Consider the following 13,604-nt stretch of genomic DNA (forward strand, 5'->3'; position numbering starts at 1 on the left):
GCATCGATCTACGCAATTGGAATTCGATGACATTTGTCAACCAAGTCCGCGTGCTTAACTAACCTGATCCCATTAGTCGCCTCTTACGACAGGCGTGGGTTGCTGACCAGTTCTAACACGGATCTTCACGGGTTTTACAAAATGGAGTTGGGTAGACGACAATAGTTTAGAAGTAAAACCTAAAGATAACCCGAGAGGTAGCGAGCAATAAGAACACGCTTTTGTATGTTATTCTCTGATTTTATCATTGCGCCTTGAGCATGCGTGGATGCTTGTGCATTATAAGTGTTTAATATTATTTTGTATGTGTATATCTTTGTCACTGTGTGTGTGTTGATACAAGTTAGTCCTGATTACATTAAAACATTGTAATTAGATATGGAGCTGTAACTTTCGTTTTGTCGTTATCTTAGTATGCCACCATATCGTTTTCAGAGCCTTTCACCATTTTGTATGAATCCGAGAGGATTACCCTTTGCTTATTTACACGTTCCTAGTTGTCAACAATGCGTTTTGTTGTATTTTTTAAATTAATTTTTTTTGTCGTTATCATGGTCTTCCATCATAAAGTTTTCACTATTTTGTTTACATCCGACGGGATTACTTTTGCTTATTTTAACCTTCCTAAATGTCAACAATGCGTTTTGTGGTATTTAAACAAAAAAAAAAAATTGATTTGTCGTTATCGTGTTATTCCATCATGAAGTTTTCACTATTTTGTATAAATCCGAGAGGATTAACGTTTCTTATTGTCAGCGATGCGTTTTGTGGTATTTAAAAAAAAAAAAAAAATTGATTTGTCGTTATCGTGTTATTCCATCATGAAGTTTTCACTATTTTGTATAAATCCGAGAGGATTACCTTTGCTTATTTTCACGTTCCTAATTGTCAGCCATGCCTTTTGTTATGCATTGCTTTTGCATTTGAGATCAATAAAACATTTTAATATAATTTCGTTATTGCTGACTATTATTGCTCTTCTTGTAACCAAACTAGACCCGTCGGATGGTCAGATGCGGCAGTCGATTATCCAGAATAATAGTCTAAAATGCAAGAATGGGTTTCGGAATTCAGAGCGGATATGATTCAGTTCTATTGCTCAACGACGAACATGCGAAACAACTTAACACATACATTCTTATATATACCATACATAAACCTTTTGATACATCAAGGTACAGTCTGTGTACAAGAAAAACGCGATATTGCAAAGGTGAATGAACTTTAGGTGTACACAATCTTAGACTAGCTGATCAGACCTTGACGGCCTGGCTCGCAGTCAGTGCTTACAACCATACGCCCAGATTACATTTTCTGAAGATGGTCCTCGTACAGCTGTAGTGATCAGTAGGGACCGTTCATTATTTATGGATGATTTTAATGGGGTCATCCATTTTGTTCTTGGAAGGGAAGGTGTTCGTGTGTGGGGTGGAGGGTGGGGGGTGGGTTTTTTGGGGTTAGTAAATACTGAGGTGAAATTGGGTTTTACGTCGTGCATATATTTTACATTAAAACAAGGGGTCATCGATTTTGTACAGGACATGCAGGGGGCTGGGGGTGGGGGTCTCTTACTTTGTACATACATTTTAGGGGGGTCATTCACATTGTACATGCTTCTCCATAAAAATCATCATCACCCCTCTAGTCATAAATTATGAACGGTCCCTTACTGCCCCCAATCAACCCCAAGTTCTCACTTGCTGTTCTAATATTCAGGTCATTTACAACATATTTCCGTAATATCCCCATAGTGAATGTGTCACAACAGACTGACACTTACACCGGAAGGGTGATGTAATGTCCACAAGAAGTCACACGTGGTCGCCCAGAATGGTCCTTAAGGGAAGGATGGTGGTGACGGGAACTCATTCGATGATGAAGATGCACTGTATTACAGTCACATATACACACGTATCCCCACACCATGGGACTTGACAACCACCGAGCTCTGTGGTATGGGCTGGTTATGTCGCTGTACACATATGGCTTGACAGGAGCACAGCAGGGTCGGTATCAAACTTCATTCGTTTCACTTATAAGAGATATGTAGTTTCTAAATGTTTAGAGCATATGCGTTACCGTTCAACGTTATAGCGATATTTACTGGTTGTATTAAGAAGGGTTGAGTTGAGGTGAAAATGGCTTTAACGTCGTTCTTGAGAATATTTCGCTCATGTGTGTATGTATGGCTGCTTGTACTAGCCCGGATTTAAGCTGGTTGTATAGTGCTAGCCCACTGGGATACTATGCCGCAGTTAAGCATGAATACGCCACTCAGACACATTTTACTCCGAGCCGATCAGTCCTCATTAACTTATTAATGCCAAGCGTCAGGCAGGGACCAACAAGTACCACATTTTAACGTCCTTTGGTATGATGCGGCGGGGGATCGAACCCGCGACCTTCCGCTCTACGGGCGGACGCTCTAACCACTACACCACGGAGGCGGTTTAGAAGGAAGGGAATGATTACAGTGACCGTTATCTTGTATTCAGCATTGGCATGGAATTTAATCATTTCAGTTCTTCTATTGGTGCTGAAGGGGTTGCTGATAGAGAGAAAAGAACATAGCACAGAGAGAGAGAGATGGGGGGTGGGGGTGGTGGTAAACTAATCCCAGATGACACCCTATTTTGCACCATTATACCTGAATAATCACACCTGTCCAAGTTATGTTATTTGTTTCTCAGCCCCCAGCAATATTCCAGCTCTATGAAGGCGATATAATAATGTATATAATCGAGTCTTGACCAGACAATCAGGTGGTCAATAGTAAGCAACTGTCTGTTAGGTGGAGCTGCGATGACAAGCAATAAACCAAGTTTAAATAATACTATATTCAGACGTATGCCATCCGGATCTTACCACGCTGTCTTGATGTTACAGTCAGTGAGCTCGGTGTAGGCATCGTGACTTGATTATAAGTTAGAACGGCTGTTGACAACGGTACATGTGCAGTACTGGACGGGAATCTTTTTTCTACCCTTCAGAAATCATCTTCGACGCGCATCAAAGAATAACAGAGTTTTCTCCACCCAGTAACGGTACAAATAGAACGGTAACATCAGGTCGGAATATAACTTTCGTGTGTCGCAGATCTGTTGCAGAAAATAATGTCTTCGTCGAATGGTACAGAAACAACCAGCGAGTTAAAACGGCAGATGTGCAGTACTTCAATGGTAGATGTAGACTGAAGAATCAGACATTACCACGCCTGTCTGTAGAACAAACGGATTGTGAAGATGGTCAATTCAAGCTGAGGATAAGAGAGGTCGATACCAGTTTTGAGGCTGATTGGTTCTGTGTCGTCATTCGAGCACAACAGGTTCGATATCAAAGCCAGTACATTGGGCTTCATGTTCAAAGCCTAGGTGAGTTTATTGCTGCAATTGTATATAAACCGAAACACGACATACGTACACTACTGTCTAAAATTGCATTCCCCTTGAACGCGTTCAGAACGCGTGTAACACGCTTGTGACACGGGTGTGACACGGGTGTGACATGGATGTATCTGTAATCATAAACACACACACACAGACACACACACACACACACACACACACACACATACAAACACACACACATATACAGACACACACATACACACACATACACACACACACACACACTCGCACATGCACACACACACAGACAGACACAGACAAACACACACTCGTACGAATGTTTTTATTTATTGAAGAAGTGATATTAGGAATATATTTTACTTAGCAAGATGTTCCAAACACATATTGTATATCTTATGTAATCTACAGGTGCTGGAAGATTTATCCCAGACTCAGGCACACCTCAGCTGATAGTTGGAGTCGCTGGTGGCGGTCTGATGCTACTAGTTGTTGTCATTACGATGTGTGTCCTACTCAGATACAGGAGGACAAGAAACACTGATGATGGCAGGTTGGGTAGGTTCACATGTCGTATATTCATCCAATGATGGAGTTGTAATTTTCAAGGATGGAAACTCGTGTGGCTTCTGTACATTTGGTATAAATGCTTATAACATTTAATACGTCTTAGAGGACAATGCATTATAGATTGAAGAAGGCGTTTAAAACTTAACATTTCATTTCTCACTTTGGGCAGTGATTGTTTCCCATTTCACAATTCAGGTGGGCGGACATCAGTACAGACTGAAAAGTAAGTAGTAACTTGTATTGTGTACTACGTTATGTTTCTCTAATTAAAGCTAAGACTTGTCTGTTAGCTTATTGTACGCAAACATATTGCCAGTATTTTTTTATATAGTTTCAAAAGTCTTCTTTAATGGGTTCCCATGTTCCATATGTTTACTGTGCAGGGCCTACATTTTCGAAGCTCTCTTAGTGCTAAGATAGTTGTAAGTGCCATATATTAACATTAACTTATGACTATCTTAGCGCTAACAGAGCTTCGAAAATCTAGTGCCAGGTGATTAGTTAACCATGTTATGCATTGTACTGTTGATTTGTTCCACAGGGACCAAGAATCAGATGGGCCTCTAGGTAAGTTAAGTCTGTGGCGTGTCCTTTAAACAAACTAGAGTGGTGACAGAGTGGTGACAGAGGTTGTTGTGTGTGAGAAATATAGTGAGCTTGACTATTGATGTTCCATTTGTTTACAAGGTATATAACAGGCATATCCATGTGTCTGTACATAGTGTGTATAAACAGATTCTCTGATTCTTTCCTTCATCGTTTAAGCATATAATGGGTAAATGACGAGAGAGTCAGAGGTACATTTTGATTGTGCCTTCTGCCAGTGTGTGTCACCTTTAGAACAGTTGATTGCGCTTCTGTGATAGTGAGTGAGTGAGTATGGATGTACGTAGCGTGTAGCTATATTCCTGCAATATATCTCCATGTGGGGAATCAATTAAAGCCGAGGTTCATTTTTTTACGCCAAGATTTGGTCGTATCCATGTATATGTACATTGGATCAGTGAAAGATACCATTGTTTGAGTCTCTTCACACCATAGTGAAAGTAGTTCCCAGATCGAGGAATCGAGATCACTGGTAATTACAGAAGTAATGGAGATATTAATATGTTTAGTTTTATATTTTTAATCTTAAATAAGTACTAAAGTTTCCCGTACTCATCTATAATACTGTGAGATAATATGTTTTTTTCCCTGATTCATTATTAGGTCAACGCACAGGGACGCCAGAGTCCTCGTGATTTAAACCAACATTCCATCACTCCAATATCCCGTCCGATCAAAATGGGGCCGCAGTTTTGTGATACAAGCAGAGCAATAATAGTTTTTAAATAGCAAAGACTTGTTAACAAACCTTTGCTCTTCTGACACAGCCTCAGGGTTTCCTTGCTTAATTTTTAACGTCTCACTCAGCAATATTACAACACTATGACAGCGGTCGTTATCAGACAGTTGACTTTCTATTATTATGATTAATCTCTGGAATGCAATGAATGAAATACGTAAATCAGACCTTTTAAATCTCGAGCAGAGTTCTGTGGATATACAGCTTCTATATTATAGATATGAGTGACGTTTCGGTGTGGCTACTAACTATGTTATAAAGAAGTTGTATATCCATCGTTGTTCAAAACACCAACTGCTAAATGCCACTCAGAGAACCTTTATATCTCAACATCAAAGAACATTTATATCTCAACCTGCAGTACAGATAGTGAGGCAACAGTTTTTAGTTGCTAAGAGAACAACTGTGGAAATAGTCAATCTATCCCTGCATGATGATACTGCTGAGTCGCCAATGTACAATGATGATTACTTTCGTGGCGAAATGCACCTGTTCCATTTGACACAGTGGGCATGGATGTGAGACGTCCTTTCTTTTCAGGTACAAGTGCGACGTCACCAATTGACGAACTGTTGTGTTATCGTCCAGCTTAATACCATGGAGAGCTATTTTAGGTTACCCATATTTATGGTTTTATTCGTCTCCTATTCAAATTACAGTGATGGAGGACAACCCTATGTACAGCTCCTGTGACGATGAAAACGGTGTCCATGCCCCGAAATCTGGTCTGTTAGTTTTTTTAGTTCAGAATACACCTTCTGTAACTTCTGTGTAGCATGACCAAAAGTGATGTTGTGGATAGCCCATTTAGATGCATTAAATGAAATTGTAGTATATATTGAGACAATAACTCATAACGTAATAATAAATAATAATTAGTGATTTGTATAGCGGCTTCTTCTAACTGCTGCTGCACGGTGACGCTTAAACAAGGAAATTATGTCCGTATATTATTAAAAAGATACTTTTGCTTCATTGAAGCTTATGCTAAATTTAGAAGAAAAGAACATTACTCGATATCATTACACTGTACACTTAAAGCCAATGTATTGCTCGGCAATTCATTACTCAAAGTACCATTTCAGGACAAGAGTGTGATGTATACAGTGAGGTTCAGAAACAGCCGAAGACGGTGCCAGAGTTCTGTGGCCAAGACGGCGTGGATGGTGGCAGCATCTACGCCAAACCAGACAAACGGAGGACGTCAGCATGCGGCGGTAGGTTGGTTTCCTTCTGCTCGACAGTTAACTCATCTCAAGGAGTAGGGACTTATGAAATATAATTATTATGATGGTACGATTAGCTTTAAAACCAGAGACAGCACGGTTTGACTTCAACATAAACACACACAAGAATTGTCCGCCGACTCTCATGTTCGTAGGGTGGTGTTCTTGATGTTGGTACTTCCGTGAAAGATCGTTCGATCGATCTAATCCATTGGTGTTGATGATATTTGTTCAAATTAAAACTATACTGAATCGCATAAAAAACGAAAGTTTTTCAAAATGAATAAATATTCGACAGAACACTGTTAAATATTATAGTGTAACTACACATTGGTTACCTTTGTTGTGAAAAAACAGTTTGTTAATGTTCAGGTTCTGTTTGGTGATTTCTCTTGGATATTGTACATCGTGGGATGGGGTTGCAGAAGTTTTACATGAAAATCATGATGCGCATCATGCCAGGGACACATAGGGGTATAAAAATGCCCTCAAATCAGTTTGAAATCACTCCCCACAAACGCCCACCAAGAATGCCAAGGTTAACGACACAACAGAGGGAACAAACCATCGGCCGTCTTGAAGCTGGACAGAGTGTTGCAGATGTTGCCAATGCATTCCATGTGCACATAACGACCATCTACCGTCTTCAGGAACGTTTTGCTGCTACACAGACCACTGCTGACCGCCAACGTCCTGGACGTTCGAGAGTCACAACACCACGGCAAGATCGACAAATTCAACGTTCGCACATCGGGGATCGATTCCTATCTGCCAACGAGACTCCCCGACAATCTATTGCACGTCACAACCGAGCAATAAGCGGAGATACAGTTCGGCGCAGACTCAGAGCAGTCCAACTCCGTTGTCGTCGTCCAGCTCGACGTCCTATCTTCACGAAGACCCGGGTTCGAATCCCCACATGGGTACAATGTGTGAAGCCCATTTCTGGTGTTCCCCCGCCGTGATGTAGCTGGAAGATTGCTAAAATGGCGTAAACTCAAACTCAGTCAGTCAGTCAGTCAGTCAGTCAGTCAGTCCTATCTTCACACCGGGACATCGTCAGAATCGTCTGCAGTGGGCTACGTTGCATCGAAACTGGCGTCATCAACAGTGGAGACCGGTATTGTTCTCTGATGAAAGTCGGTTTTGCATTTCTCATGCTGACAGCCGAGTTGGAATATGGCGAAGACGAGGTGAACGCTTTGCTGACGAATGTGTAATGGAAGATGATGCATGGGGAGGTCCGAGCGTTATGGTATGGGCAGCGATTGGCCTGAATCAGAGATTAGGGCCAGTATTCTTCCAGAATGTTGGGCCAGGTCGGGGAAATGGAGTCACTGCCCAACGTGATATCGAACAGATCCTCCGACCCCAGGTTGTGCCATTTTTCGTCCGACACCAGCAACACATTTTCCAGCAAGATAATGCCAGGCCCCACACTGCTAGAGTCACTCAGGCATTTTTCCAGCAGCATAACATCCGACTACTGCCATGGCCTGCTGTCAGTCCCAATTTAAACCCGATCGAACATTTTTGGGACGAGCTGCAGAGACGACTGACAACTGCAGCAGAACTCCAGGCAGCCATCATCCGGACATGTGCGGCAATCCCTAGGGCTTTGTCAACCGTCTGATGCACTCCATGTTCAGGCGGTGCACAGCTGTAGTGAATGCACGAGGTGGACATACGCGCTACTGACTTGCTGGATCAATTTCGATTTTGTCTTCAATGCAAAGTAAACCAACAATGTTTCCATGCAGTAACTGACATGTCCAAATAACCATGCAACAAGTGTTGATTGTTATTATGTACCTGTGTTCATACATTATCTGTTAAAAGTAAAGTTTTTTCTAAATCTGAATTTTTACTTTCGTTTCTTTTGCGGTTCAGTATATATAGATGAAAACTATCTCCTCTTGTGTTGATATTTGTGTTCGGGAATGCAAAACACTACAAAGTGCACGCCACGAACTCTTTAGCTCTTTGGAGGTAGGCAATATGTTACGTGTTTCTATAGATACAAAATGTTAACGATTGGGCACACTTATATCAACCACTTATGTCAAGCATCAATTAACCAGTTAATGTAAAAATCTGAACAAAACGTTTACTCAAATGAATGTTCGGGGTAAGTTAGTGACAAGGCGTTACAATGCTCGGTAACCATGTTTAAAGGTCAGGTTAACAATCCCACATTTTCTTGCAAGAAGAAGAAACAAGGCGAACCGTCTTGTTTCGTGGTTTCAGATAACTGCAATGATATGTAGCAGACCCAATACGACAATCAGAGAGCGACTGTATATTGTACATGAACGGTCGCTAAACAGTAAAACCAAGAAACAAGTTAGGCGTTCCTTCTGCGCGTGATGCAGAATTACCTGTTGGCATTTTGACACGTTCATGCCCCTCATGCATGCCCCTCGTGAGTGCTGATTTTCCCCACTCAGAGCATACTCAGGGCTCGAGCACGTTAAATATATAACCAGCTTGTCCAAGGTATTGAAAAGGAATGAATGAAAATGTATGAATATAAATCTTCAGAAATCAATGATATATACTGCTGGTGCAGAATGATAATACCGCCATGCATCTTCACAGATCAGTCCTGAGCCGGACATCAACTCTTACCTGAGAGCTGTTCTTTCAACTGACAGGATGGACGACGCCGATGCCACAGATTTAAGCCAAAACGTTTCCTTCGCTTTTTTTACAAATTCCACGAACTACCCTAACCTCTGTCCCCCAGTCACAGTTCAGATTCACACAGCACCTAACTATGTTCATTGGAGAAACGTTTTCTTCCCCGTAGGTTTTCATAGTTGAATGATTCAGGAGGTTGGGCATTCTTATAAACTTCTTCCTGACAAACAGTGGAACACGCGTTGCTTTTAATCCAAGGAATCAAATCTGCTTATTTTTGTATAGTTAACTACCGTTTTATGACGTTATCTAATATAAGATCAAAAGGTATATCTTTGTTGTATATCAGATGACCAAGAAGACATACGCTATTGTTTCATGCATTTACTGTCTCGCTCGTCGAGCTGTGAACCTGGCTCACACTTGGTAGGGAACTGGTTTCACACTAAGACAAGTTTGACGTGGTGTCAGTGTTCCTTTATACTGCAAGCAAGCAAACCCAATTGCGTGTTGTTTTGTTTGTTTGTTTGTAGTTTAACGCCGCAATCAGCTATATTCAAGCTATGCATATTGGAATACATAATCGTGTCTGGACAAGACAATCCAATGATCAACAGCATGAACATCGATTTTCGCAATTGGGATACGATGACATCCCATTTGTGTGTTGTCTTCTGTGCACAGCTGTATGAAATAAAACTAATACATACAACAAACAACCGATTTCATTTGCGTGTTGCAACCTTCCCTGACACACCATTCCAGTTACTTCAGCCTACATAGATAAGTAGGCAGTCATCTGTCTGTGGACAGTAATTAGTAGGCAGCCATCTGTCGGTGGACAGTGATCAGTAGGCAGTCATAAGTCGGTGGACAGTGATCAGTAGGCAGTCATCAGTCGGTGGACAGCGATCAGTAGGCAGTCATCTGTCGGTGAACAGTGATAAGTAGGCAGTCATCTGTCGGTGGACAGTGATAAGTAGGCAGTCGTCTGTCGGTGGACAGTGATCAGTAGGGAGTCATCGATCGGTGGACAGTGATAAGTAGGCAGTCATCTGTCGGTGGACAGTGATCAGTAGGCAGTCATCAGTCGGTGGACAGTGATCAGTAGGCAGTCATCTACGGTGGACAGTGATCAGTAGGCATTCATCTAACGGTGGACAGTGATAAGTAGACAGTCATTCAACGGTGGACAGTGATCAGTAGGCACTAATCTGTCTGTGAACAGTGATCAGTAGACAGTCATCTGTAGGTAGACAGTGATCAGTAGGCAGTCGTCTGTCGGTGGGCAGTGTTCAGTGTGCAGTCATTAGTCGGTGGGCAGTGTTCAGTAGGCAGTAATCTGTCGGTGGACAGTGATCAGGAGTCATCAGTTACAGACACACCCTACCACCACCAACTCGTGATTGTGTTAAATAGATTACTTTAATAATTGAAGAGGTTAGTTTTTAGACATAAATTGTGCTATTTTGCTAATATTTTGTTTTCCTTTGTGATAGAAATGAACTTTAATAGAACTCTTCTCGTCACTTTATGGCTGAAATATTGCCGAGGTGACGTTAAATTTAACTCACTCACTCTTAACTGAAACTTAAACCGTACCGAGGTTTTTTGCCAGGAATACAACCCTCGTGACACCCAATGTAATGTACTGTTCGGAAGCCTTTGTATTTTCCGTAAAGTCCATGGGAGAAGTCCAAGCCTAGAGCTTGAGCTAATGAGGCTAACCAAACTAAAAAGTCCAGCCGTGCCAGAATCACCCACACAACTATTGCTACTTTTATATTTACACACTGAAACATAAACAAATGACATCTAACACACTAACAACACAATCACACGTATAGAACATAAACCAAATGTGTAAGTAACCTCTTTATCAACGACTACTGTAACAACTACTGCAGCACCTACTACTGTAACAACTACTGCAGCACCTACCACTGTAACAACGACTAAAACTACTGCAGCACCGACTACTGTAACAACAACTGCAGCACCGACTACTGTAACAACTACTGCAGCACCGACTACTGTAACAACTACTGCAGCACCGACTACTGTAACAACTACTGCAGCACCGACTACTGTAACAACGACTGCAGCACCGAATACTGTAACAACGACTGCAGCACCGAATACTGTAACAACGACTGCAGCACCTACTACTGTAACAACTACTGCAGCACCGACTACTGTAACAACGGCTGCAACACCTACTACTGTAACAACTACTGCAGCACCTACTACTGTAACAACTACCGAAGCACCTACCACTGTAACAACTACTGCAGCACCTACCACCGTAACCACTACTGCAGCACCTACTACTGTAACAACGACTGAAGCACCTACCACTGTAACAACTACTGCAGCACCTACTACAACACTGCAACACTTACCACTGTAACAACTACTGGAGCACCTACCACTGTAACAACTACTGCAGCACCGACTACTGTAACAACGACTGCAGCACTCACGACTGTAACAACTACTGCAGCACCGACTACTGTAACAACTACTGCAGCACCGACTACTGTAACAACTACTGCAGCACCTACTACTGTAACAACGACTACAACTACTGCAGCACCGACTACTGTAACAACAACTGCAGCACCTACCACTGTAACAACTACTGCAGCACCTACCACTGTAACAACGACTGCAACACTAACTACTGTAACAACGCCCTTAGCACCTACCACTGTAACAACTACTGCAACACCTACCACTGCAACAACTACTGCAACACCTACCACTGTGACGACTACTGCAACATCTACCACTGTAACAACTACTGCAACACCTACCACCGCAATAACGGCTGCAACACCTACTACTGTAGCAACGCCCTTGGCACCTACCACTGTAACACCTATTGCAACACCTAACACTGCAACAACGGCTGCAACACCTACTACTGTAACAACGCCCTTAGCACCTACCACTGTAACAACTACTGCAACACCTACCACAGTAACAACTACTGCAACACCTACCACTGTAACAACGCCCTTAGCACCTACCACTCTTACAACTACTGCAACACCCACCACTACAACAACGGCTGCGGCACCTACCACTCTTACAACTACTGCAACACCCACCACTACAACAACGGCTGCGGCACCTACCACTCTAACAACTACTGCAGTACCTACCACAGTTACGACTAGTGTACTGACTACGACTATAGCAACTACTGCAGCACCTACCACTGCGAGTACTGCGATGGCGACGTCAGGAGCAGGTAAGTACATCTTTCGAAAATTATCTGTTGTAATTATTTTGACACATGTACAGACATAACTGAACATGGCTACGTCTGATTGCGTGGTTTTAAAAGCATAACCTTTACTGCGTAATGAATATTATTGTAGTAACAACTCAGATGAACATGAGATCCGCGCATGATTTCCACTGTACATTCAACACCGGTATGTATCAGCATGTCATTTGTCGCTACAATATGAGACATAACTATACCGTATAAACCTCATCATTTACAGGTACACATAACTTAATATCCCTGTTGAATAAACTGTGTTTATTGAGAATCTACATACAGATAATATTTTGTTTCAGATTCCTGTGTGTCGGACTGTGCTGGTCTACAAGGAAGCTTCCACTCCTGTGGGGGAGGATGTGATCACTATGTAGTGTGCTCAGTGAACGGTGCCTTTCCAAACATCTGCCCGCCAGGAACGCTGTGGGACGATAAGTCCAAGTTTTGTAATTTCCCCCCATCACCAACATGCAGTTAGATGCTCAGATGCTGCCTTAGTACACGCATTGCGATTCTTTAACACAATGCAACCACTCTGTATTAACATTTCCCAAAACATAAGGATGACTTCGTCAGAGGACATCTGACAGTGGCAGCCTTTCAAAGAGTTACAACACATACTGTAAAATAGGCTCAAAATATACTTCAAGAAATTTCGTTTTTTAAGACAACATCATTCTTCAATCGTTCAAAACCAGTTTCTCCGTTCCATCCTTTGCGCTTGATGAACTCGGCTGATACGGAAGCTGCAGGTTCATACTCATAACCTCCCCCGGACCAGTGATGTGTGTGACTGGAGATAGTTATGGCAGGAAAGTTCTGGTTGACTGAATGAAAAGGATGCACATATTTGTGGCTTCACTCTTCCATGTAATGGATTAATACACATTTGCTTTTCACTGTTTTGTAAATTAAGAATGAAGACTATAAATTGTTTTGTTCGTAAGCGCGCATTTTGCGTCAGGTTTTTTACCAGCATGCTACAATGTGACGAAACATGTAACCACTTATGCGAGAAAGAGGATACACTCGAACATCTGCACAATCCATGGCCGCAAACCCGTGAAAAAGCTTCTGACGTTCTAGAACACTGTCTATATTAACAGAACGCAGCTACACTGGAAGTGCGTGCTTCACCATTTCCTTCCCTGTCTGTACCAACACCA

General features: G+C 42.1%; 2 protein-coding genes and 1 long non-coding RNA gene across 7 annotated transcripts; all 3 read left to right on the top strand.

Moving 5' to 3' along the window:
* Positions 1–13: 13 nt before the first annotated feature.
* Positions 14–951, top strand: LOC124286117. The gene is made up of 2 exons (XR_006900951.1): positions 14–197; positions 385–951. It is a non-coding gene; the product is annotated as an uncharacterized LOC124286117 (long non-coding RNA).
* Positions 952–1,833: 882 nt separating this feature from the next.
* LOC124286116 lies at positions 1,834–9,835 on the top strand. 5 transcript variants are annotated; one of them, XM_046722455.1, is made up of 8 exons: positions 1,844–2,006; positions 2,991–3,371; positions 3,777–3,914; positions 4,131–4,158; positions 4,477–4,502; positions 5,940–6,005; positions 6,366–6,501; positions 9,105–9,835. In XM_046722455.1, exons 1-8 carry the CDS (start codon positions 1,925–1,927, stop codon positions 9,136–9,138), a joined length of 891 nt encoding a protein of 296 aa, XP_046578411.1. In that variant the 5' UTR covers positions 1,844–1,924; the 3' UTR covers positions 9,139–9,835. The 5 variants fall into 5 exon arrangements, with proteins under 5 accessions (XP_046578415.1, XP_046578411.1, XP_046578410.1 ...); XM_046722454.1 differs by having other exon boundaries at positions 1,846–2,006; positions 3,777–3,923; XM_046722457.1 differs by having other exon boundaries at positions 1,847–2,006; positions 3,777–3,923; positions 6,366–6,497; positions 9,680–9,835.
* A 1,170-nt stretch (positions 9,836–11,005) lies between these two features.
* On the top strand, positions 11,006–13,384 carry LOC124286124 (cell wall protein DAN4-like). Its single transcript, XM_046722465.1, has 3 exons — positions 11,006–11,013; positions 11,522–12,402; positions 12,738–13,384. Exons 1-3 carry the CDS (start codon positions 11,006–11,008, stop codon positions 12,914–12,916), a joined length of 1,068 nt encoding a protein of 355 aa, XP_046578421.1. The 3' UTR covers positions 12,917–13,384.
* The last annotated feature ends 220 nt before the right edge of the window (positions 13,385–13,604 follow it).

This window comes from Haliotis rubra, unplaced genomic scaffold (assembly GCF_003918875.1).
Source record: "Haliotis rubra isolate DU_JTF1 unplaced genomic scaffold, ASM391887v1 Scf376, whole genome shotgun sequence".
In the NCBI taxonomy this organism is placed as follows: domain Eukaryota; kingdom Metazoa; phylum Mollusca; class Gastropoda; order Lepetellida; family Haliotidae; genus Haliotis; species Haliotis rubra.

Excerpts from the sequence above, each read along its gene's own strand:
- LOC124286116 (XM_046722454.1), top strand. The coding sequence starts at position 1,925 with ATGGGACTTGACAACCACCGAGCTCTGTGGTATGGGCTGGTTATGTCG. Across the intron at positions 3,372-3,776 it reads GCTTCATGTTCAAAGCCTAG|GTGCTGGAAGATTTATCCCA; the intron begins GTGAGTTTATTG and ends TGTAATCTACAG. Across the intron at positions 6,006-6,365 it reads TGTCCATGCCCCGAAATCTG|GACAAGAGTGTGATGTATAC; the intron begins GTCTGTTAGTTT and ends GTACCATTTCAG.
- LOC124286124 (XM_046722465.1), top strand. Across the intron at positions 12,403-12,737 it reads GATGGCGACGTCAGGAGCAG|ATTCCTGTGTGTCGGACTGT; the intron begins GTAAGTACATCT and ends ATTTTGTTTCAG.